The sequence below is a fragment of the Argopecten irradians genome, chromosome 3, assembly GCF_041381155.1.
Source record: "Argopecten irradians isolate NY chromosome 3, Ai_NY, whole genome shotgun sequence".
Classification (NCBI taxonomy): domain Eukaryota; kingdom Metazoa; phylum Mollusca; class Bivalvia; order Pectinida; family Pectinidae; genus Argopecten; species Argopecten irradians.
In genome coordinates, this window is record NC_091136.1 from 69358970 (window position 1) to 69381935 (window position 22966).

The window sequence follows — 22966 nt, forward strand, 5'->3', positions numbered from 1 at the left end:
GTGTGTGTGTTTTATAGACCTGGTGTATATATCAGCTGTCAATAAACATTAGATATCTATATAACTGGTTTGTGTGTGAGTTTTATAGACCTGGTGTATATATCAGCTGTCAATAAACATTAGATATCTATATAACTGGTTTGTGTGTGTGAGTTTGATAGACCTGGTGTATATATCAGCTGTCAATAAACATTAGATATCTATATAACTGGTTTGTGTGTGTGCTGATATAGACCTGGTGTATATATCAGCTGTCAATAAACATTAGATATCTATATAACTGGTTTGTGTGTGAGTTTTATAGACCTGGTGTATATATCAGCTGTCAATAAACATTAGATATCTATATAACTGGTTTGTGTGTGAGTTTTATAGACCTGGTGTATATATCAGCTATGTAGACCTACTACATACAAAGTTTCATTAAGCTTGGTGCACATTTACTCACATTACTGTGTTCATGTTAGTCTATATGCAAAACTTCATTAAGCTCAGTGTATATTTACTAAAGTTATCATGTTGACAAGGTTAAATAATCATTAGTGCAAAGGGCAATAACTCCGTAAGTTACAATTGAATCAAGCTGATTTTCCAACTCATCCAAGATCTTGCCAATGTTAGTCAACATACGAAGTTTCAGTAAGCTCGGTTCATATTTACTAAAGTTATCATGTCTACAAGGTTCAATAATTATAATTGCAAAGGGCAATAACTCATTAAATTACAGTCTAATCAAGCTCATCAGAGATATTTCCAATATTAGTTTACATACAAAGTTTCATTAAGCTTGGTTCATATTATTATTTACTCAAGTTGTTCACAAGGTTCAATAATTATTAGTTCAAAGAGCAATACGGGATAACTCCATAACGTATTGTTTAATCAAAATCGTCCAAGATCTTTTCTAGATTTCTTAGTCTAGAAGTTTCATTAAGCTCAGTTTATATTTACTCAAATTATCATGTTCACAAGGTCCAACGGACGTCGCAGTATGGACGACGCACAGCGACGGACAAAAGACTATCGCAATAGGTCACCATGACCTATGGTCAGGTGACCTAAATTTTTTAGAAAGGCAATCGTTGGGCAACCTCTATTTATATAATTTGGTGTATATATCGGCTGTCAGTTTACGGTACACATCTATACACAGGTTTTCAGTATTTTTCTTTTCTTTCTCTAACTTTAGATGCTGAATCCCAGATCAACTAAGGAATTCTAGATGAAGCCCATACCTTTCAATAAAAGAGAAAAAACATACATTTCAATAAAAGAGAAAAAAAAATAAGATTTATTAAAAAATAGAAATACACAAATATGTTAATATGACAAAACAGAGTAACACAAGATCTCCACGAAATGTTGAGCACTACCATTTTATGATCAGCACTACCATTTTATGATCAGCACTACCATTTTTTGATCAACATGATCTGTTCCACTAATATGTTAACCAATTCAAGAGGCCCAGAGAGCCTGTATTGCTCACCTGGTTTATTTAGTAATTATCATAAAAAACCCTTATAATTTGAAATAGCAAGATTGAAAAATGGCTTCATCATTTTAGGTACAAGTTAGAATCCCCACTCCATAAGGATGCTACCAATGCAAATATGAGTGCTATCCAATGCTCAGTTTTTGAACTGAAGTCAAATTTATTGAAAAAGCCAAATTGACACTTTTGGCCCCACCCCTCAGGCTACCGGGTATCAGCACTAGAATTTGTACAATTTGAAATCCCTGCCCCATAAGGATATTAACAATTCAATACAAGTGCAATCTAATGCCTAGTTGCAGAGGAGATGTCGTTTATCATAATATAGAAATAGCCAAATGGACACTTTTGGCCATGCCCCTCAGGTCCCTCAGGGGGTCAGACATGCACCTCGCACACATACACGCAACACACCAAATACATGGGAGGCCGTCCTTACATGACCCTGGCTGTTGTTAGGATGTTAATTTATCAAACAAACAAACAAACAAACCCACAATTGGTACATTGCTGAATCCCTACATCATAAGAATGTTACCATTGCAACATGAGAGCTATTGAATGCTTAGATTCAGAGAAGTGGTTTATTAAGAAATATCCTAATTGACACTTTTTGGCCCCGCCCCTCAGGCCCCCAAGTGGTCAGCCCTACAATTCGAAAATTGCTGAATTCTCACCCCATAAGGATGTTACCAATGCAAAATGAGTGCTTTCCAATGCTTAAATAGCAAAATTGACCCTTTTTGCCCTGCCCCTCAATCATCCGGGGGGGGCAGCCCTACAATATGTGCAATTTTGAATCCCCAACCCATAAGGATATTAACAATTCAATATGAGTGCTATCCAATGCGCAGTTTCAGAGAAGAAGTCGTTTATATGATTGACCCTTTTGGTCCCTCCCCTCAGGCCCCCTGGGGGTCAGCTCCACCATTTGTACAATTTTGAATCCCCACCCCATACGGATGTTACCAATGCAATATGAGTGCTATCCAATGTTAAGATTCAGAGAAGTCATTTATATGGAAATAGCCAAATTGATCCTTTTGGCCCCACCCCTCTGACCCCCAGGGGGTCAGCACCACTATTTGTACAATTTTGAATCCCCACCCCATAAGGATGTTACAAATACAATATATGTGTTATCCAATGTTTAGTTTCAGAGAAGTTGTTTATATGAAAACAGCCAAATTGACCCTTTTGGCCCTGCCCCTCAGGCCCCAGGTCAGCCCAATAATTTGTACACTTTTCAGTCTGTGCCTAATAAGGATGCTACCAGTCAAATTTCGTTAAATTCCGACCAGCGGTTATGAAGAAGAAGTTGATTGTTGATTGATGGACGAATTGACGCCGTACGCCGGGGCCTTTGGACCAGGTGAGCTAAGGGGTAGGACTGATATCAATGGCTTCTTCACAAGTATATCTGGGTTGGAATTGTGAACAACTGATACCAGTGTCTCATTACAGTAAGATCCATTACAAGTATATCTGGGTTGGAATTGTGAACAACTGATACCAGTGTCTCATTACAGTAAGATCCATTACAAGTATATCTGGGTTGGAATTCTGAACAACTGATACCAGTGTCTCATTACAGTAAGATCCATTACAAGTATATCTGGGTTGGAATTCTGAACAACTGATACCAGTGTCTCATTACAGTAAGATCCATTACAAGTATATCTGGGTTGGAATTCTAAACAACTGATACCAGTGTCTCATTACAGTAAGATCCATTAATACCACCTCAATCTGCTTACATCCAAGGTCATTACACATCTCACACAATACATATACCAACATTCTCTGTGTCACTACCATATAAACCAATATCTCAGCTGTAATGAGAAATCTATTGCCTATTACAATGAATATTCTTGTGTTTTTAATCATCACCTACCTAACTATAAACATGTGAACTTGATTCCCTAACTATTGTGTATATTCAGCAGGTAACAACCAAACAGAAGACTCAATTACCAAAGATACAGGGTATATCCAATACTTAATAATTAATTTTTCTTTGTTTTTACACCAATTCTGACTTTCTGATTGGCCAATATTTTTTTTGCATACCACTATGAAAAATTTTTTCCGAGAATGGCGCGAAACCCCGACGTTATCGTGACGTCACAATAGAGACATTGACGTTGCGTATTGATTCGGAAAAAAGAATCCCTTGAAAAACCACTATAATGTTACATTTAAACATACTTCATTTTATCAAATAGAGTATTAAATTAATTATAAGTATTCATGTCACTATTTTTTTAATTTTATCGGGTTATGAAAAAAAAATTGTTTGCAAGCTTTTGTGAGAATCCGCTATGCTACACTCACTTTGCAAACAATTTTTTTTTCATACCCCGATAAAATTAAAAAATAGTGACATCAATGCTTAATTAAAATGGCCTTAGGCCCTGATCTCACACACATCATTATTTCCATGTTTTTTCACACTAGCATTTAGTCAATGTTAATACTCCGTCATGACGATCATTTGATGATCCTGTGTATTACACACCACATGTGAACCACTCTACACACAATAGAGGGTATCAGCTGCCCTTGGACTGGTTAGTGTATGGTAGTAAGTCTTTAGCAGGAAATCCATGTATCACAAGTAGAATGATGACCATGGCGATGAAGGGAGCCATTAACAGCCACTGTAGATCCTCCATTACTAGGGTGTTAAACCTGGGCAGATAAAACATCATTATGGTCACCAAGGTTACATGTAATCATTTGTATGTGACAATGACAAAAACTTTCTTGCTAAGAGGACTTTGACATGATAAATTTTCTTTATAGATATACCTCAATGGATAGGAATCCTGGAAAATCTGGCCATGTTGATTGGTCATAATCACAGTCACATGACCCAGTCTTGGCTCCTCCCATACAGGGACAATGACACTGTATTCCCCGGGCTGGTTATACTCATCAGAGAACAATAAGTTACTGCCAAAATATATCTATAAATGTAATAGTAATAAAATATATCTAAATAAATCACTTTGCATACTGTCTAGTCTGTTATTGACTTTGTTTGATAGACATTTGGTCTTTGTTTATTAAGTAACTCCCTAATCTTTATTTTAATACACAATTAACTCTAGACCAAGATAATGAAGTTTTAATGACGATCAGTATCTATGAGATTTCAGACCAAATTCTTTGAAGACACAAAGTAATAGTCAAAGGGCATGCATTATCATCAGACAGATCAATATCTCTCAAACAACACCATGCCTGTAGTAATCCAGACTTGAATCATACAAGGAATTGTGGGATATTTTCAAACCTACCTTGATTTTGTAGACATTTTTTGTTTTGCCTGTTGGATCAATTATTTCAAATTGTACGGTGAACTTTCCACCAGTTACCTCCCCTTCTGACTTTGTAAACCAGGTAACATATACTCCGAGCTGTAAAACACCATGTGTATATATATCAGTAAATCAGTGTATCAACAATAACCTATAACACTGCCAACTTTCTGTAGGCATTTAGGCCTCTTTTCTTTGTTATTTTTTTATGATTAAGAATTTATAATTCTTTATAAACAAATACAAGAATACAAGTGTGATAAAGAGTAAGAAAGCAGTTGTTTTTTTCAAGATGTGATCCTCATGTTCTCAATAGTCTGTCTGCAGGGATGATTATTACCTTATTTTGTGCAAAAGAAAAGTCATTTGGTGTTTTAACATATGATGGCAGAGATAACAGGTGAGTTTCTCGTATCTTGTCTTCATCTATCTCCGTGAATGGATCTTCAACTTCATTTTCCGAGCCTAGACATAGAAGAGTTCCGTCGTTGGTGGCGATGAGAAGTTCAACCCCTTCAGCTTTGTTTACTAATTCATGTGACAAAATCTGTACCAATGAGGTCTCTCCGAGTGGGAAATGAGTCTTACATTCTAGAGAAGTTGATACAACATGTAACGACCCATCATCTGTTAGGTAAACCTACAAAATAGTGTCAGAATTTATACTTGACAAGGTTTGAAGTAGATAATTTGGGCTGATAAATTAGTGGAAAGTGGGAGTATCACTTTGATGTTTTGACTATGCACAATAATCCGAAACAGTGATAGATGATCTGAAATTCTCAACAGAAAGGCAGTTCGCAAGACCTTCATAAAACCAAATACACGTATATAACAGAATTGTAATATTTCTAGAGATTATTAAGAAAGTCATGCTTCGTATACCAGGTCGGGATCAGCATTCTGTGTTGATAACTTGGCTATAAGCACATCTGCTGTTAATTTCCTTCCAGTTCTCACTGGCCAGCCTGGTAAAATAGATCCATTTCTTCCATCCAAAGCAAAAATATTTCTGAAATAATGAGACAAAGATCTAAATCAACACCAAATAAATACCAATAAAGGGAAAATAAACAATCTTAATTGCACACTCTTACTAGGAACAAAATCTCTGATGAAAACCAAGGGCTCTACAAGCATGTTCCATTAGCTTAGAGACTGTATCTAACACAAACTCCTTTTACTCTGACACATGCTCCTTACGCTGGAACCTCTCCTGATTCTCGAACATGGAGAACTTTATTGCCAATACCTAGTCTTTACACAAATTGTGAACTTTGATTAGAAACAGAGCCAATTTCCAGACCAATAAAAATAGAAGGGACTTTTGATAAAATAACACAGTTTGGCAGGTTAATGCATCAAAATCATGGACCAAAATCATAGTGAACAGGAGTGTATAGTGGATGGTTGTTTTACTTATCACAGGTGATCCAGAAAGGCCTGGTGGATTCTTACCCATCGTTGGTGGTAATGATGACATCTAGACTGGAGTCCTCGTTCAGATCATACAGACGACTGCCAGGGGACGATGTTCCTGTTATTTCTGACTCCCAGAGAGTGTCTCCATCAGTACCGAGACACAGCACATTACCTCCTGTATCCATGACAACCATATCCAATCTGTCGTCACCGGTGATATCAGCTACAGTGATCTACAATGTTTTACACTTATTACTTTGTCTGTATCCATGACAACCATACCTAATCTGTCGTCACCGGCGATATCAGCTACAGTGATCTACAATGTATTACATTCTCTGTATCCATGACAACCATATCTAATCTGTCATCACCAGTGATATCAGCTACAGTGATCTATAATGTATTACATTCTCTGTATCCATGACAACCATATCTAATCTGTTGTCACCAGTGATATCAGCTACAGTGATCTACAATGTATTACATTCTCTGTATCCATGACAACCATATCTAATCTGTCGTCACCGGTGATATCAGCTACAGTGATCTACAATGTATTACATTCTCTGTATCCATGACAACCATATCTAATCTGTTGTCACCAGTGATATCAGCTACAGTGATCTACAATGTATTACATTCTCTGTATCCATGACAACCATATCTAATCTGTCGTCACCGGTGATATCAGCTACAGTGATCTACAATGTATTACATTCTCTGTATCCATGACAACCATATCTAATCTGTCGTCACCAGTGATATCAGCTACAGTGATCTACAATGTATTACATTCTTTGTATCCATGACAACCATATCTAATCTGTTGTCACCGGTGATATCAGCTACAGTGATCTACAATGTATTACATTCTCTGCATCCATGACAACCATATCTAATCTGTTGTCAACGGTGATATCAGCTACAGTGATCTACAATGTATTACATTATTTGTATCCATGACAACCATATCTAATCTGTTGTCACCGGTGATATCAGCTACAGTGATCTACAATGTATTACATTCTCTGTATCCATGACAACCATATCTAATCTGTCGTCACCGGTGATATCAGCTACAGTGATCTACAATGTATTACATTCTCTGTATCCATGACAACCATATCTAATCTGTCGTCACCGGTGATATCAGCTACAGTGATCTACAATGTATTACATTCTCTGTATCCATGACAACCATATCTAATCTGTCGTCATCAGTGATATCAGCTAAAGTGATCTACAATGTATTACATTCTCTGTATCCATGACAACCATATCCAATCAGTCGTCATCGGTGATATTAGCTACAGTGATCTACAATGTTTTACATTCTCTGTATCCATGACAACCATACCTAATCTGTCGTCACCGGTGATATCAGCTACAGTGATCTACAATGTATTACATTCTCTGTATCCATGACAACCATATCTAATCTGTCGTCACCGGTGATATCAGCTACAGTGATCTACAATGTATTACATTCTCTGTATCCATGACAACCATATCTAATCTGTTGTCACCGGTGATATCAGCTACAGTGATCTACAATGTATTACATTCTTTGTATCCATGACAACCATATCTAATCTGTTGTCACCGGTGATATCAGCTACAGTGATCTACAATGTATTACATTCTCTGTATCCATGACAACCATATCTAATCTGTTGTCAACGGTGATATCAGCTACAGTGATCTACAATGTATTACATTATCTGTATCCATGACAACCATATCTAATCTGTTGTCACGGTGATATCACTACATGATCTACATGTGCATCTATTTTGTCAACCGGTGATATCAGCTACAGTGATCTACAATGTATTACATTCTCTGTATCCATGACAACCATATCTAATCTGTCGTCACCGGTGATATCAGCTACAGTGATCTACAATGTATTACATTCTCTGTATCCATGACAACCATATCTAATCTGTTGTCACCGGTGATATCAGCTACAGTGATCTACAATGTATTACATTCTCTGTATCCATGACAACCATATCTAATCTGTCGTCATCGGTGATATCAGCTACAGTGATCTATAATGTATTACATTCTCTGTATCCATGACAACCATATCTAATCTGTCGTCATCGGTGATATCAGCTACAGTGATCTACAATGTATTACATTCTCTGTATCCATGACAACCATATCTAATCTGTCGTCATCGGTGATACCAGCTACAGGGATCTACAATGTATTACAACCATATCCAGTCTGACGTCAGCGTTGATATAACCCATTGATATCTTCAGATTAAACTCACACTTTTTTCCTCCTTTTAACAGTAATACAGGAGTTTACTACTTACCTGAATGTGCTATTTTCTATTATAAAATGTTTTATTTGTCATATCATTAGGATTAAGCACCTAGGTAACTTGATAAATTGATAGAACAGCCTACAAACCTGGCCATGGACACTGTTGACTGTGACAGGCCAGCCCTTCCTGTAACCTCCCTTGTAATCAAACACATAAACTCGACCTGCAGACGTTCCCATGACAATCTCTAATGCTCCACCTTCACTGTCAAGGTCAGCAACAGACGGGGTGAAGAGGTTGTAGGCAGGAAATACAGAGACAACCTTGGGAAGAAGTGCAAATAATTACTTCGCAGCAGTCACCTATTTTGTTACATAGGACATTTGATTGTTCAACATCCTGAGCTTATTCCATATCATATTGAGCTCTGCCCGTATGACCCCTGTGATGTCAGCCAGACCATTAGTACAATTTTAAATCTGCATCCCATTGGGATGCTATAAGCCAAATATGATTTAATTCTGAACCAGTGACTGTAAACAGGAATCAAACTAGTGATATGCTGATGGATGACATATAATGCCTCAGTTTGGGATAAGCTCAGGATGACATCTGATGCCACAGTTTGGGATAAGCTCAGGATGACATATAAGCCATAGTTTGGGATAAGCTCAGGGTGACATCTGATGCCACAGTTTGGGATAAGCTCAGGATGACATCTGATGCCACAGTTTGGGATAAGCTCAGGATGACATAATGCCTCAGTTTGGAATAAGCTCAGGATGACATATAATGCCACAGTTTGGGATAAGCTCAGGATGACATCTGATACCACAGTTTGGGATAGGCTCAGGATGACATCTGATGCCACAGTTTGGGATAAGCTCAGGATGACATATAATGCCACAGTTTGGGATAAGCTCAGGATGACATCTGATGCCACAGTTTGGGATAAGCTCAGGGTGACATCTGATGCCACAGTTTGGGATAAGCTCAGGATGACATCTGATGCAACAGTTTGGGATAAGCTCAGGATGACATAATGCCATAGTTTGGGATAAGCTCAGGATGACATCTGATGCCACAGTTTGGGATAAGCTCAGGATGACATCTGATACTACAGTTTGGGATAAGCTCAGGATGACATATGATTATGCCCAGTTTGGGATAAGCTCAGGATGACATCTGATGCCACAGTTTGGGATAAGCTCAGGATGACATCTGATGCCACAGTTTGGGATAAGCTCAGGATGACATCTGATGCCACAGTTTGGGATAAGCTCAGGATGACATATAATGCCACAGTTTGGGATAAGCTCAGGATGACATCTGATGCCATAGTTTGGGATAAGCTCAGGATGACATATAATGCCATAGTTTGGGATAAGCTCAGGATGACATATAATGCCACAGTTTGGGATAAGCTCAGGATGACATCTGATGCCACAGTTTGGGATAAGCTCAGGGTGACATCTGATGCCACAGTTTGGGATAAGCTCAGGATGACATAATGCCATAGTTTGGGATAAGCTCAGGATGACATCTGATGCCACAGTTTGGGATAAGCTCAGGATGACATCTGATACCACAGTTTGGGATAAGCTCAGGATGACATAATGCCTCAGTTTGGAATAAGCTCAGGATGACATATAATGCCACAGTTTGGGATAAGCTCAGGATGACATCTGATGCCACAGTTTGGGATAAGCTCAGGATGACATCTGATGCCACAGTTTGGGATAAGCTCAGGATGACATCTGATACTACAGTTTGGGATAAGCTCAGGATGACATATGATTATGCCCAGTTTGGGATAAGCTCAGGATGACATCTGATGCCACAGTTTGGGATAAGCTCAGGATGACATCTGATGCCACAGTTTGGGATAAGCTCAGGATGACATCTGATGCCACAGTTTGGGATAAGCTCAGGATGACATCTGATGCCATAGTTTGGGATAAGCTCAGGATGACATATAATGCCATAGTTTGGGATAAGCTCAGGATGACATATAATGCCACAGTTTGGGATAAGCTCAGGATGACATCTGATGCCACAGTTTGGGATAAGCTCAGGGTGACATCTGATGCCACAGTTTGGGATAAGCTCAGGATGACATCTGATGCAACAGTTTGGGATAAGCTCAGGATGACATAATGCCATAGTTTGGGATAAGCTCAGGGTGACATCTGATGCCACAGTTTGGGATAAGCTCAGGATGACATCTGATGCCACAGTTTGGGATAAGCTCAGGATGACATCTGATACTACAGTTTGGGATAAGCTCAGGATGACATATGATTATGCCCAGTTTGGGTAAGCTCAGGATGACATATAATGCCACAGTTTGGGATAAGCTCAGGATGACATCTGATGCCACAGTTTGGGATAAGCTCAGGATGACATCTGATGCCACAGTTTGGGATAAGCTCAGGATGACATATAATGCCACAGTTTGGGATAAGCTCAGGATGACATATAATGCCATAGTTTGGGATAAGCTCAGGATGACATCTAATGCAACAGTTTGGGATAAGCTCAGGATGACATCTGATGCCACAGTTTGGGATAAGCTCAGGATGACATATAATGCCATAGTTTGGGATAAGCTCAATATGACATCTGATGCCACAGTTTGGGATAAGCTCAGGATGACATCTGATACCACAGTTTGGGATAAGCTCAGGATGACATCCAATGCCACAGTTTGGGATAAGCTTAGGATGACATCTGATACCACAGTTTGGGATAAGCTCAGGATGACATTTGATGCCACAGTTTGGGATAAGCTCAGGATGACATCTGATACCACAGTTTGGGATAAGCTCAGGATGACATATAATGCCATAGTTTGGGATAAGCTCAGGATGACATCTGATGCCATAGTTTGGGATAAGCTCAGGATGACATCTGATACCACAGTTTGGGATAAGCTCAGGATGACATATAATGCCATAGTTTGGGATAAGCTCAGGATGACATCTGATGCCACAGTTTGGGATAAGCTCAGGATGACATCTGATACCACAGTTTGGGATAAGCTCAGGATGACATATAATGCCATAGTTTGGGATAAGCTCAGGATGACATATAATGCCATAGTTTGGGATAAGCTCAGGATGACATCTGATACCACAGTTTGGGATAAGCTCAGGATGACATATAATGCCATAATTTGGGATAAGCTCAACTTGGTTCTTTGCAATTTGGTTACTTTGAGCTAAAATTATAATTTGAAATACTTGTCTATAGGCACAAAAAAAATTATGAAAAAGAAAAAATTCCTTTTGTAAGATTATGTTTTACCTGTGTGAGGTCAAGAACTTTAGTCCAGAGTGGAGTGAAGGATGTAAGGTTGACCACAGTCACTCCAGCCACAACATATCTCTCTAGGTCAGTAAAGTTACTCATCTTATGTTTGTGCAGCTGTTGTGGAAACCTACACACACCAACACAGAAAGGCAACCATGTTCAAGTAATCAATAAAACAATCTTACCATAAATTTTAGCTGTTCATTGTAAAGTTTGTATTTATGAAGGCCCATCCTTATCTGTAATTTTAGTTGTACATTTGTGCATGGTATAGTTTATATAAATTTATGAAGGCCCATCTTTTACCTGTAATTTAAGCTGTTCATTGTATGGTTTGTATTTATGAAGGCCAATCTTTTACCTGTAATTTAAGCTGTTCATTGTATGGTTTGTATTTATGAAGGCCCATCTTTTACCTGTAAATTTAGCTGTTCATTGTATGATCAGTATTTATGAAGGCCAATCCTTATCTGCAAATTTAGCTGTTCATTGTATGGTTTGTATTTATGAAGGCCAATCTTTTACCTGTAAATTTACCTGTTCATTGTATAGTTTGTATTTATGAAGGCCCATCTTTTACCTGTAATTCAAGCTGTTTATTGTATGGTTTGTATTTATGAAGGCCAATCTTTTACCTGTAAATTTAGCTGTTCATTGTATAGTTTGTATTTATGAAGGCCCATCTTTTACCTGTAAATTTAGCTGTTCATTGTATGGTTAGTATTTATGAAGACCAATCTTTTACCTGTAAATTTAGCTGTTCATTGTATGGTTTGTATTTATGAAGGCCAATCTTTTACCTGTAAATTTAGCTGTTCATTGTATAGTTTGTATTTATGAAGGCCCATCTTTTACCTGTAAATTTAGCTGTTCATTGTATGGTTAGTATTTATGAAGGCCAATCTTTTACCTGTAAATTTAGCTGTTCATTGTATGGTTTGTATTTATGAAGGCCAATCATTACCTGTAAATTTAGCTGTTCATTGTATGGTTAGTATTTATGAAGGCCAATCTTTTACCTGTAAATTTAGCTGTTCATTGTATAGTTTGTATTTATGAAGGCCAATCTTTTACCTGTAAATTTAGCTGTTCATTGTATAGTTTGTATTTATGAAGGCCAATCTTTTACCTGTAAATTTAGCTGTTCATTGTATAGTTTGTATTTATGAAGGCCAATCTTTTACCTGTAAATTTAGCTGTTCATTGTATGGTTTGTATTTATGAAGGCCCATCCTTATCTGTAATTCAGCTGTACATTTTGTAGTTTATATTAATTTATGAAGACTCATCTTTTACCTGTAAATTAAGCTGTGCTAAAAGATTTGTTATTATCAAGGCCCATCATTATCTGTAATTTCAGCTGTACATTGTATAGTTTATATAAATTCATTAAGGCCCATCATTTACCTGTAATTTAAGCTGTTTTTTGTAAGGTTTGTAATTACGAAGGACCATCTTTTACCTGTAATCTTCTTCCTCATAGAAGTATGATACTGGTACCACAAGTTCCTCAACTCGTCCGTCACTATTCAGGTCTGCCAAAACAGGTGTGGCCAGGATGTGAGGGTCAACAGCCATGTATTGGTCGGCCTGCAGTAAAAACTCACTGTTACTAGACAATTGCATAAGAAATTAAAATGCTTATTCAAATGCCATTAAAACCTTAGGCATTTGAACGCTAAATTAATATACTGTTGGTTTAGAGCAATTCTGGATAAAAAATAATAGAAGGCATGTTCCCTGATCTTCAGCCCTTTAACAAAATTAGCATCAACATGCAGAAACATTGAAGAAATTTTATCTTAAATACTCTAAGTAATTATATATGAACCCAAGTTGTTTTTGTCTGCTGGACTATCGGACCACTCAAAACCATCAAAAAAATTAAGACATTAAAAACTTTTATAATACACGTATTATCAATGTAAACACAGATGGCCATGGACACTGCTAAATGTCTTTTCATTATTAGTTTCCGTGACAAAATTTTGTGTGTTTCAGAACCTACCTGTACATTTGGTGGATCAGTCAGGACATACTTCTCAATGTCATTGTGATGTACTGATATCACATCGACATGCCAGTTCCTCGACACATACACAGGGGGAACCTGCAGTCATAACATCACAATAAACAAATCATTTGAGGTTTAAAACTGTAAATAATGTCCCTTGATTGTAAACTAAATGTTAAAAGCATGTTGAGGATTGCTGAAACAATAAATGTCCGTTGATTGTAAACTAAATGTTAATGTCAATGATTGCTGAAACAATAAATGCCCCTTGATTGTTAACTAAATGTTAGGATTGATGAAACAATAAATGACCCTTGCAGGTGCCCACAACTGTTCATCAATACAGAAACAAAGTTCTGACAACGTTCAACAATAACCTTGATCTTAAGCAGATCAACCTGACATTTGATGTTGTATAAGATATTTTATCTATAACAAGTTTGAAGATAACCTGTTAAGAAATGAAGCTGTGAGAGCTCTGACAGACTTCAAGTGGACAAGTGGACTGACAGACAGAAAAGAATATATATGCATGTACATGTATATAATATATTGTCAATTTTCAAAATTACATTGACCCTGGCTGTTAATAGGACGTAAAAATAAACAAACCAAACCCTACATAATCTAAGTGGCCATTTTGTTGGGACATACCTGGTACTTTTTATGTCTAAATCTTAATCCATCAGGACGATAAAACAGTAACTCTCCAGAAGACATCGTGAACATCAGATCCAGCATACCGTCAGCATCAACATCAAACTGGAAACACAATTCATCATATCGATAGTATCAAAATTAATTTTTTTGTTTAACCTGTGACATCCTAGTTAAAGTAATTTAAGAAAACAGCAGTTTTAACAGGGTCAGGATAAGTTAAGAATACCCAGAGAAAAACCTTAATTATAACCTAACAGTCTGTATACCTAGCGACTGTTGGTCAGTGGTTTTTCAATCTAGTACTTTTGAAATAACGAAAACACAGCAAAATGGTGAGGTATACTTACACACACCAACATCATGCACTCATTTATTTACCAAATAATCTTAATAAATTTACAAAACTCAGATTATTTATTATTTCTTTGCCAACTGATGAGAATACAAATGCTTTACCTGAAGAGGACTTGCATAGATAGAACTGTCCAGGTTGAGAGCCGGCCATTTAGAGTCAGATAAGACTTTTCCTGACTGGGCATCGATAACAGACATACTTTCACTGAATGGGGTAGCTACAATGTCCAGTGATCCATCACCATTCACATCACCTATCAGTGGGGCTGAGGCGAAGGGAGAGTGAGCTAACTCGGCGGTCCATAGCGTCGTCAAGGAATAACCACATCTAAAAGTTAAAAGTTGTTACTATACTGGTATACGTAGTTATATAGCAATACTAAATATACACAAACATAATGCTCCCAGTTGACCTTGACTTTAAGCAGTTTCAGAAGACAAATAACCAATACTAATAAATCTCAAAAGTCAAAACATATAACAAATAGACATATGTGCTCAAAAGCCAAGAGTTAACAAGGAACCGCAAAGCGTGGCATTAGCCCCCACTCCCCACAGTTGGAATAAAACCCAAATACATCAAGGTCAAGGTAACAATTATTCAAGTATAGCTTTGAAAGTCTGCGAGTATTGTAAAACTGGAAAAAAAAAGTCATAAAATATAATATAAATAAAAAATCATATAAATAACAATGTTTTGGAAACACAAAAAATTACAGCGAGCGAATATTTATAAAAACCACCAACTTGTATATTATATGCAAACACTAACCACAGGCGCCTGCTTCTGGTTTTGGAAAATACAATAACCTACCCCTACTATATGAACATATTGTAAGTGTATAGGCTTTTTTTTTTTTTTTTTTTTTTTTCAAATCAGCTGCGAATCCCAACTCATTACAACAACATATGATTTTGTGAAAAACTTTTACACAAAAATTAAAACCGATATCACAATTCTGGACTTCAGTAAAGCCTTCGATACGGTACCACACATGAGACTACTCCACAAACTTGACCACTACGGCATAACCGGCCCCATCCATGCTTGGATCAAAACATTCCTTATGGACAGAACACAGCAAGTCGTTGTTGAGGGAGATCACTCGTCCACAGCTAGAGTAGAATCCGGCGTCCCTCAAGGACTGTACTAGGCCCCCTCATGTTTTTGTTTTGAACGACTTGCCAGCATCAGTATCATTGTCGGTTCTTCTTTTCGCAGACGACTGTCTACTATAATTTCATCTCTCCTAATAACTCGAGAACACGACAAAAACATTCAACAAGAGGCCCATGGGCCTTTACGGTCATCTGACTCATGGCACAAAACAACAAAGTCACAGTATAAAGTAGTGGTTAACAATTAATATAAATAATACAAGGAACTCCTTAGTTGAATATGTAAGTTTCTGAAATAGGTAAATGTCATTTGTTGAACAAACTTGGTTGCCCTTCATCCATATGTGGTTGTAACCCATTCAAGGATTAATATAAGGAGTCAGATTTTAAAGCCAAATTTCAGCTAAGCTCCCAGTTTGGACCTCCGCCGTACTATCCCCATGGGTCTTAGCCTGGTCCTTTATAAAATATGATTGTCCTCACCTAAAGTTCCCCCTTCTGAATCAATTAAAACCCCTTTAGACCAATTTTCATTGAGATCTGAAATGAACCCCAACACAGGAAGTGGGCCAGCAGCCATCTTGAAATACCAAAATTTTTACGAAAATGTTTGCATGTTGTTCGGCATCAATTAAAACCCCTATAGACCAATTTTCATTAAGATCAGAGACTGAAACCTTAAAACAGGAAGTGGGCCAGCGGCCATCTTGGAATACAATAATCTTTACGAAAATGTTTGCACGTTGTTCGGCATCAATTAAAACCCCTATAGACCAATTTTCATTGAGATCAGAGAGTGAAACCTGAAAACAGGAAGTGGGCCAGCTAAAATTAAGAAAATTTGCCCTTTTGGGGCCCCACCCCTCAGCCCCTAGAGGTCGGACCAGGCTCATTTATATAAAATATGATTGTACTTCCCCAATGATGTTTAACACCAAATATAAATGAAATCCATCCAAGGATGAAGGAGGAGTAGGATTTTAAAGCTTAAAATAAGAAAGTTTGCCCTTTTGGGGCCCCATCCCTCAGCCCCTAGGAGTCGGACCAGGCTCATTTATATAAAACATGATTGTCCTTGCCCAATGATGTTTCACACTAAATATAAATGAAATCCATCCAAGGATGAAGGAGGAGTAGAATTTTAAAGCTTAAAATAAGATAATTTGCCCTTTTGGGGCCCCACCCCTCAGCCCCTAGGGGTCAGACCTATCTCAAATATATAATATATGATTGTCCTTCCCCAATGATGTTTCAAACCAAATATGGATGAAATCCATCCAAGGATGAAGGAGGAGTAGGATTTAAAAGCTAAAATTAAGAAAATTTGCCCTTTTGGGGCCCCGCCCCTCTGACCCCAGGGGTCGGACCAGGCTCATTTATATAAAATATGATTTTCCTTCCCTAATGAAGTTTCACACCAAATATGGATGAAATCCATCCAAGGATGAAGGGGGAGTAGGATTTTAAAGCTAAAATTAAGAAAATTTGCCCTTTTGAGGCCCTGCCCCTCTGACCCTAGGGGTCCGACCAAGATCATTTATATAAAATATGATTGTCCTTCCCTAATGAAGTTTCACACCAAATATGGATGAAATCCATCAAAGGATGAAGGAGGAGTAGGATTTTAAAGCTTAAAATAAGAAAATTTGCCCTTTTGGTGCCCCACCTCTCAGCCCCTAGGGGTCGGACCAGGCTCATTTATAAAAAAATATGATTGTCCTTCCCCAATGATGTTTCAAACCAAATATGGATGAAATCCATCCAAGGATGAAGGAGGAGTAGGATTTTAAAGCTAAAATTAAGAAAATTTGCCTTTTGGGGCCCCGCCCCTCTGACCCCAGGGGTCGGACCAGGCTCATTTATATAAAATATGATTTTCCTTCCCTAATGAAGTTTCACACCAAATATGGATGAAATCCATCCAAGGATGAAGGAGGAGTAGGATTTTAAAGCTAAAATTAAGAAAATTTGCCCTTTTGAGGCCCTGCCCCTCTGACCCTAGGGGTCCGACCGAGCTTATTTATATAAAATATGATTGTCCTTCCCTAATGAAGTTTCACACCAAATATGGATGAAATCCATCAAAGGATGAAGGAGGAGTAGGATTTTAAAGCTTAAAATAAGAAAATTTGCCCTTTTGGTGCCCCACCTCTCAGCCCCTAGGGGTCGGACCAGACTCATTTATATAAAATATGATTGTCCTTCCCCAATGATGTTTCAAACCAAATATAGATGAAATCCATCCAAGGATAAAAGAGGAGTAGGATTTTAAAGCTAAAATTAAGAAAATTTGCCCTTTTGGGGCCCCGCCCCTCTGACCCTAGGGGTCGGACCAGGCTCATTTATATAAAATATGATTTTCCTTCCCTTATGAAGTTTCACACCAAATATGGATGAAATCCATCCAAGGATGAAGGAGGAGTAGGATTTTAAAGCTAAAATTAAGAAAATTTGCCCTTTTGAGGCCCTGCCGCTCTGACCGTAGGGGTCGGACCAAGCTCATTTATATAAAATATGATTGTCCTTCCCTAATAAAGTTTCACACCAAATATGGATGAAATCCATCCAAGGATGAAGGAGGAGTAGGATTTTAAAGCTAAAATTAAGAAAATTTGCCCTTTTGAGGCCCTGCCCCTCTGACCGTAGGGGTCGGACCAAGCTCATTTATATAAAATATGATTGTCCTTCCCTAATAAAGTTTCACACCAAATATGGATGAAATCCATCCAAGGATGAAGGAGGAGTAGGATTTTAAAGCTAAAATTAAGAAAATTTGCCCTTTTGAGGCCCTGCCCCTCTGACCGTAGGGGTCGGACCAAGCTCATTTATATAAAATATGATTGTCCTTCCCTAATAAAGTTTCACACCAAATATGGATGAAATCCATCAAAGGATGAAGGAGGAGTAGGATTTTAAAGCTTAAAATAAGAAAATTTGCCCTTTTGGTGCCCCCACCTCTCAGCCCCTAGGGGTCGGACCAGGCTCATTTATATAAAATATGATTGTCCTTCCCCAATGATGTTTCAAACCAAATATGGATGAAATCCATCAAAGAATGAAGGAGGAGTAGGCTTTTGTATAAATAGTCTTACGCACGACGCACGGCGCACGGCGGACGGCGGACAGCGCACGGCGCACGGCGCACGGCGCACGACGACGGACGAAACGCGATGACAATAGGTCATCCTGACCTTCGGTCAGATGACCTAAAAACTCACAAAACGATCACCACCAACAGCGAAGTGTTTAAAAACAGCTTTTTCCCTCAAACAATTAGAGATTGGAACAATTTAAGTAATAAGGGTGCAGCCTTTCGTGCCCAAAGAGCACGAAGTGCGAAGCACTTCTAGGTAACACATACATGAAAATATAAGAAAAAACACTATCTTCCAAATTCAATCCTACACAATGATAGCTTCAGTTTGCGGCCGCCACTATTTACCCACTGTAAAAAATCCCATCAGCATGATTGCGTTGCTTTGAAGTCAGCGCATTATATAATCGAGTGGTTCAAATGCTTTTGTGATCCGACGAATGTAATCTTCATCCGGCAGAAGCTCAATGCTATTGCTCTTTGTTGCAAGCGTTCAAGTGATTTGGAAGAAACACAGACTTTCGCCTCACTATCGACACTTAGTCCCCAACATAAAAATAAACTTGACGTTTCGACCTAATACCAAAATTGTGAATAGTAAACTACAGTATGTTTATTTAAATGAATATACTTGTATTTTTAAAATATTAATATAAATTATTTGATAAAATTTGAATCAAACGAAATGTTGAATGTTAAATTATCAAAAAGCATGAGTGGAAACGACTGGGGCGAATTGAAAGTCAAAAACAGTAAAACCATAGACATTTCGGACTAACATCAAAGTTGTTCAAAAATAAAATATACTGTGTTAATTTCAATGAATACATTTGTATTATTTATATTACAACATGAATTGATTAATAGAATTTGAATAAAACTTAATTTTGAATGTAGAATATTAATTAGCTAAGGGGCGAAATGTCTGGGACATGTCGACTCAACGGCCAATTTTGCGGCGAAATGTCAGACATTCGTGTCGTCTGCTACACTAGTCTTGTGCTGTACGCTATTCAGCTTGTAATCAAAGTTTTGAGTAGACTATTAATGTTATAAGAGAGTCAAGTTTATCTCAAAAACGTTCATCACTGCCCACTGGAATCTTTATTAACCATGATCTGATTATTTTTCCCATTTTAAAGATTTCGCTAAATTCGCTGAAACAAATATCGAGCACGACCATAGCTATTTCATTTGTATTTGGCTCATTCAAGTACAGTTGATCATAACACTACAGTTAACCATCTGATCTTACAGAAGCCTTGTAGTTAGGGTGTTAGAATTGTAACTGCCGTCCCTATTGCATGATCGTAAAAGGCGACTAAATTTAGGATCTTATAGTTTCTCTTCTTCCTAACTGACTTTCATTTTCCTAATGCCTCCCTTGGCACCGCCTCACTTTTGGCCTTGAGTTGAGCGTTTACCCCTGTGAGGAAGGCTATGGGATCTGTCCCCTGGCCGATACACGCCAAAGTCTATAATAATGGTAGTTTATGCTCCTGCTTAGCGCTCAGCAAACAGGGAGTTGGACGACTGGTCCTCCTGTTATCAGTATAATGTGACCGGATGGGGTGTGTTGCTTGGTGTCTTCGACGGCATGCTTCAGTGATATAGCACTAAAAAGGGTAACAGTTCCACTATACAAGAATACACAACACGAACATACCACAGTCTCCCAAAACACACACCTCACACTTCACACACGCTACACACTGTATAAATGGGAGGCCGTCCTTACATGACCCTAGCTGTTAATACTTAATAGGACGTTAAAATAATCAAACAAACAAAACAAACAAGATCTTACAGATCTTATCCACTCTCAGTGTACCATTGGTCAAAAATTTGTATATTTGGTAATTACTCAAACATCTGGCTGCGCCCTTTAAGGCCTTGTCTTCAGTCGCATTATCTGTGTAACATCTACATATGTGGAGGACTTTTGCCAAAACCTCAAAAAAAATAAATAAATCTGCCACTACTTTCCATGAGCATAATCTTCAGTATTGAATGAATCTCATTATCATACAGATGCAGATACAGAAGCAGACTCATTAAAACAACATATGATTTTGTGAAAAACTTTGACGCAAAAATAAGAATTCAAACCGATATCACAATTCTGGACTTCTGTAAAGCCTTCGATACAGTACCACACCTGAGACTAGCTACTCCACAAACTTGACCACTACAGCATAACAGGCCCCATCCATGCTTGGATAAAAACATTCCTTATGGACAGACCACAGCAAGTCGTTGTTGAGGGAGATCACTCGTCCACAGCTAGAGTAGAATCCGGCATCCCTCAAGGGATTGTACTAGGCCCTCATGTTTTTTGTGTTTCATCAACGACTTGCCAGCATCAGTATCATCGTCACTCATCAGTTCGTCTTTTCGCAGATGACTGTCTACTTTATAGGCAGATAAAAAGTATTGAAGTTCAAACCATGCTTCAACATGACCTGAAAGCATTGGGAAAGTGGGCGTCTACATGGGGCATGCGTTTTAACACAAAAAAGTGTTATGTGATGAGGATAAGACATAAGTATATCAAAAAAGTCGCTACAACATTTCTACAGTCTGGACAATGAGATCCTTCAACAAGTATCAGACAGCCCATACTTAGGCCTGACCATCAGTGAAAATTTAAAATTTGAAGAACATATCAACAAAACCACCAAAAAGACAAACTCTGTATTAGGCTTCATTCGGTGCAACCTAAAATTTTGCCCACAGAGCTTGAAAACATCCACTTATACAGCCCTAGTGAGATCTATACTCGAATATAGCAATACTGTGTGGGATCCTTCTGTACAAAAGAATGTGGACCAAATCGAAGCAGTCGAACAGCTTGCAACTCAATTCATCTTCAACGACTAAAGCAGCAAATCGAGCGTAACCGCCATGATGGAGAAATTACATCTCGCTCCACTGGCAGAGAGACGACGAGAACACCGTATCATTATGTTGTATCAAGTCATCAACGGCCTAGTAGCGATCCCCCCGAGAATTTCATCACTCCTATTAACTCGAGAACAAGACAAAAACATTCAAAAACTTATAAAACGATCACCACCAACAGCGAAGTATTTAAAAACAGCTTTTTCCCTCGCACAATTAGAGACTGGAACAATTTAAGTAATATCTGTGCAACATCTACAGATGTGGAGGACTTTCGCCAAAACCTCCAAAAACATTACTAAATCCGCCACTACCATCCATGAGCATAATCTTCAGTATGGAAGGAAGCTGATACAGACGCCTGTGCTCTAACCGGCTCGACCGAATTAGCCGGCCTGTGCGAGGCCAGGATTCATTCGTCGTTGGCGTTTGTTAAACTGACATCACTACACTAGAAATACTACCTTGTCCTTTCAAAACTTTCAGCTTTCAACTGTGATGCCAAATGATCATCCGCTAAGACACCATTTAGCATCAATAGAGGAAACAATAATATTTTACAAAATTCCATCGCTCGCGTTACTGCGTGCGGCCATGTTTGTTTGACTAAAAGTAAAATTGGACGACGGTTTGTGAAAAAATCCGGAATTGTTAAAATCAAGGGATGTAACTCTACTTATAAAAAATATTTTCAAATCCCTAATTAAAGCCCCATTATGTTTTCGTTATATATCTAATCGACGAAAATTACCAAATTTCGTCAAATGATAGAATTGATATCCTCATGGCGATAAAAATGTCGTAGTTAAGGATGTACTCCTCTGAGAAGTCAAAATTTTCTTGTATTAAACTTTTTTTCTCATATAGATTTTTGGAAATAGGAGTTCATATCATGAAAGAAAATGGAAGAAAAAACATATGTCCGTGTGATCGTTTTTGAGCTATTGTCACTCAAAGATACCAAAATGACAAAATAGTGGATTGA

At 38.0% G+C, this 22966-nt stretch overlaps 1 protein-coding gene across 2 annotated transcripts; it reads right to left on the minus strand.

Annotated features, from left to right (window-relative positions):
- Positions 1-1268: 1268 nt before the first annotated feature.
- Positions 1269-22588, minus strand: LOC138319437 (uncharacterized). Of its 2 annotated transcripts, XM_069262595.1 has the most exons (13): positions 22446-22588; positions 14970-15195; positions 14508-14615; positions 13848-13949; positions 13302-13429; positions 11834-11966; positions 8674-8850; positions 6280-6476; positions 5707-5833; positions 5162-5461; positions 4801-4920; positions 4310-4467; positions 1269-4189 (listed from the first exon to the last, which is right to left on the minus strand). In XM_069262595.1, the coding sequence occupies exons 1-13, from the start codon at positions 22550-22552 to the stop codon at positions 4051-4053; spliced, it is 2022 nt and encodes a 673-aa protein (XP_069118696.1). In that variant the 5' UTR covers positions 22553-22588; the 3' UTR covers positions 1269-4050. The 2 variants fall into 2 exon arrangements, with proteins under 2 accessions (XP_069118696.1, XP_069118697.1); XM_069262596.1 differs by lacking the exon at positions 1269-4189 and having other exon boundaries at positions 4326-4453.
- Between the last annotated feature and the right edge of the window lie 378 nt (positions 22589-22966).

What these genes read in the sequence shown, in the direction of transcription:
- LOC138319437 (XM_069262595.1), bottom strand. Translation starts at nt 22,552, where the DNA reads ATGGAATTTTGTAAAATATTATTGTTTCCTCTATTGATGCTAAATGGT. An exon ending in AAAATGTCTACAAAATCAAG is followed by an intron (nt 4,468 to 4,800) that starts GTAGGTTTGAAA and finishes TTACATTTATAG; the next exon opens with ATATATTTTGGCAGTAACTT. An exon ending in CAGGATTCCTATCCATTGAG is followed by an intron (nt 4,190 to 4,309) that starts GTATATCTATAA and finishes TTATCTGCCCAG; the next exon opens with GTTTAACACCCTAGTAATGG.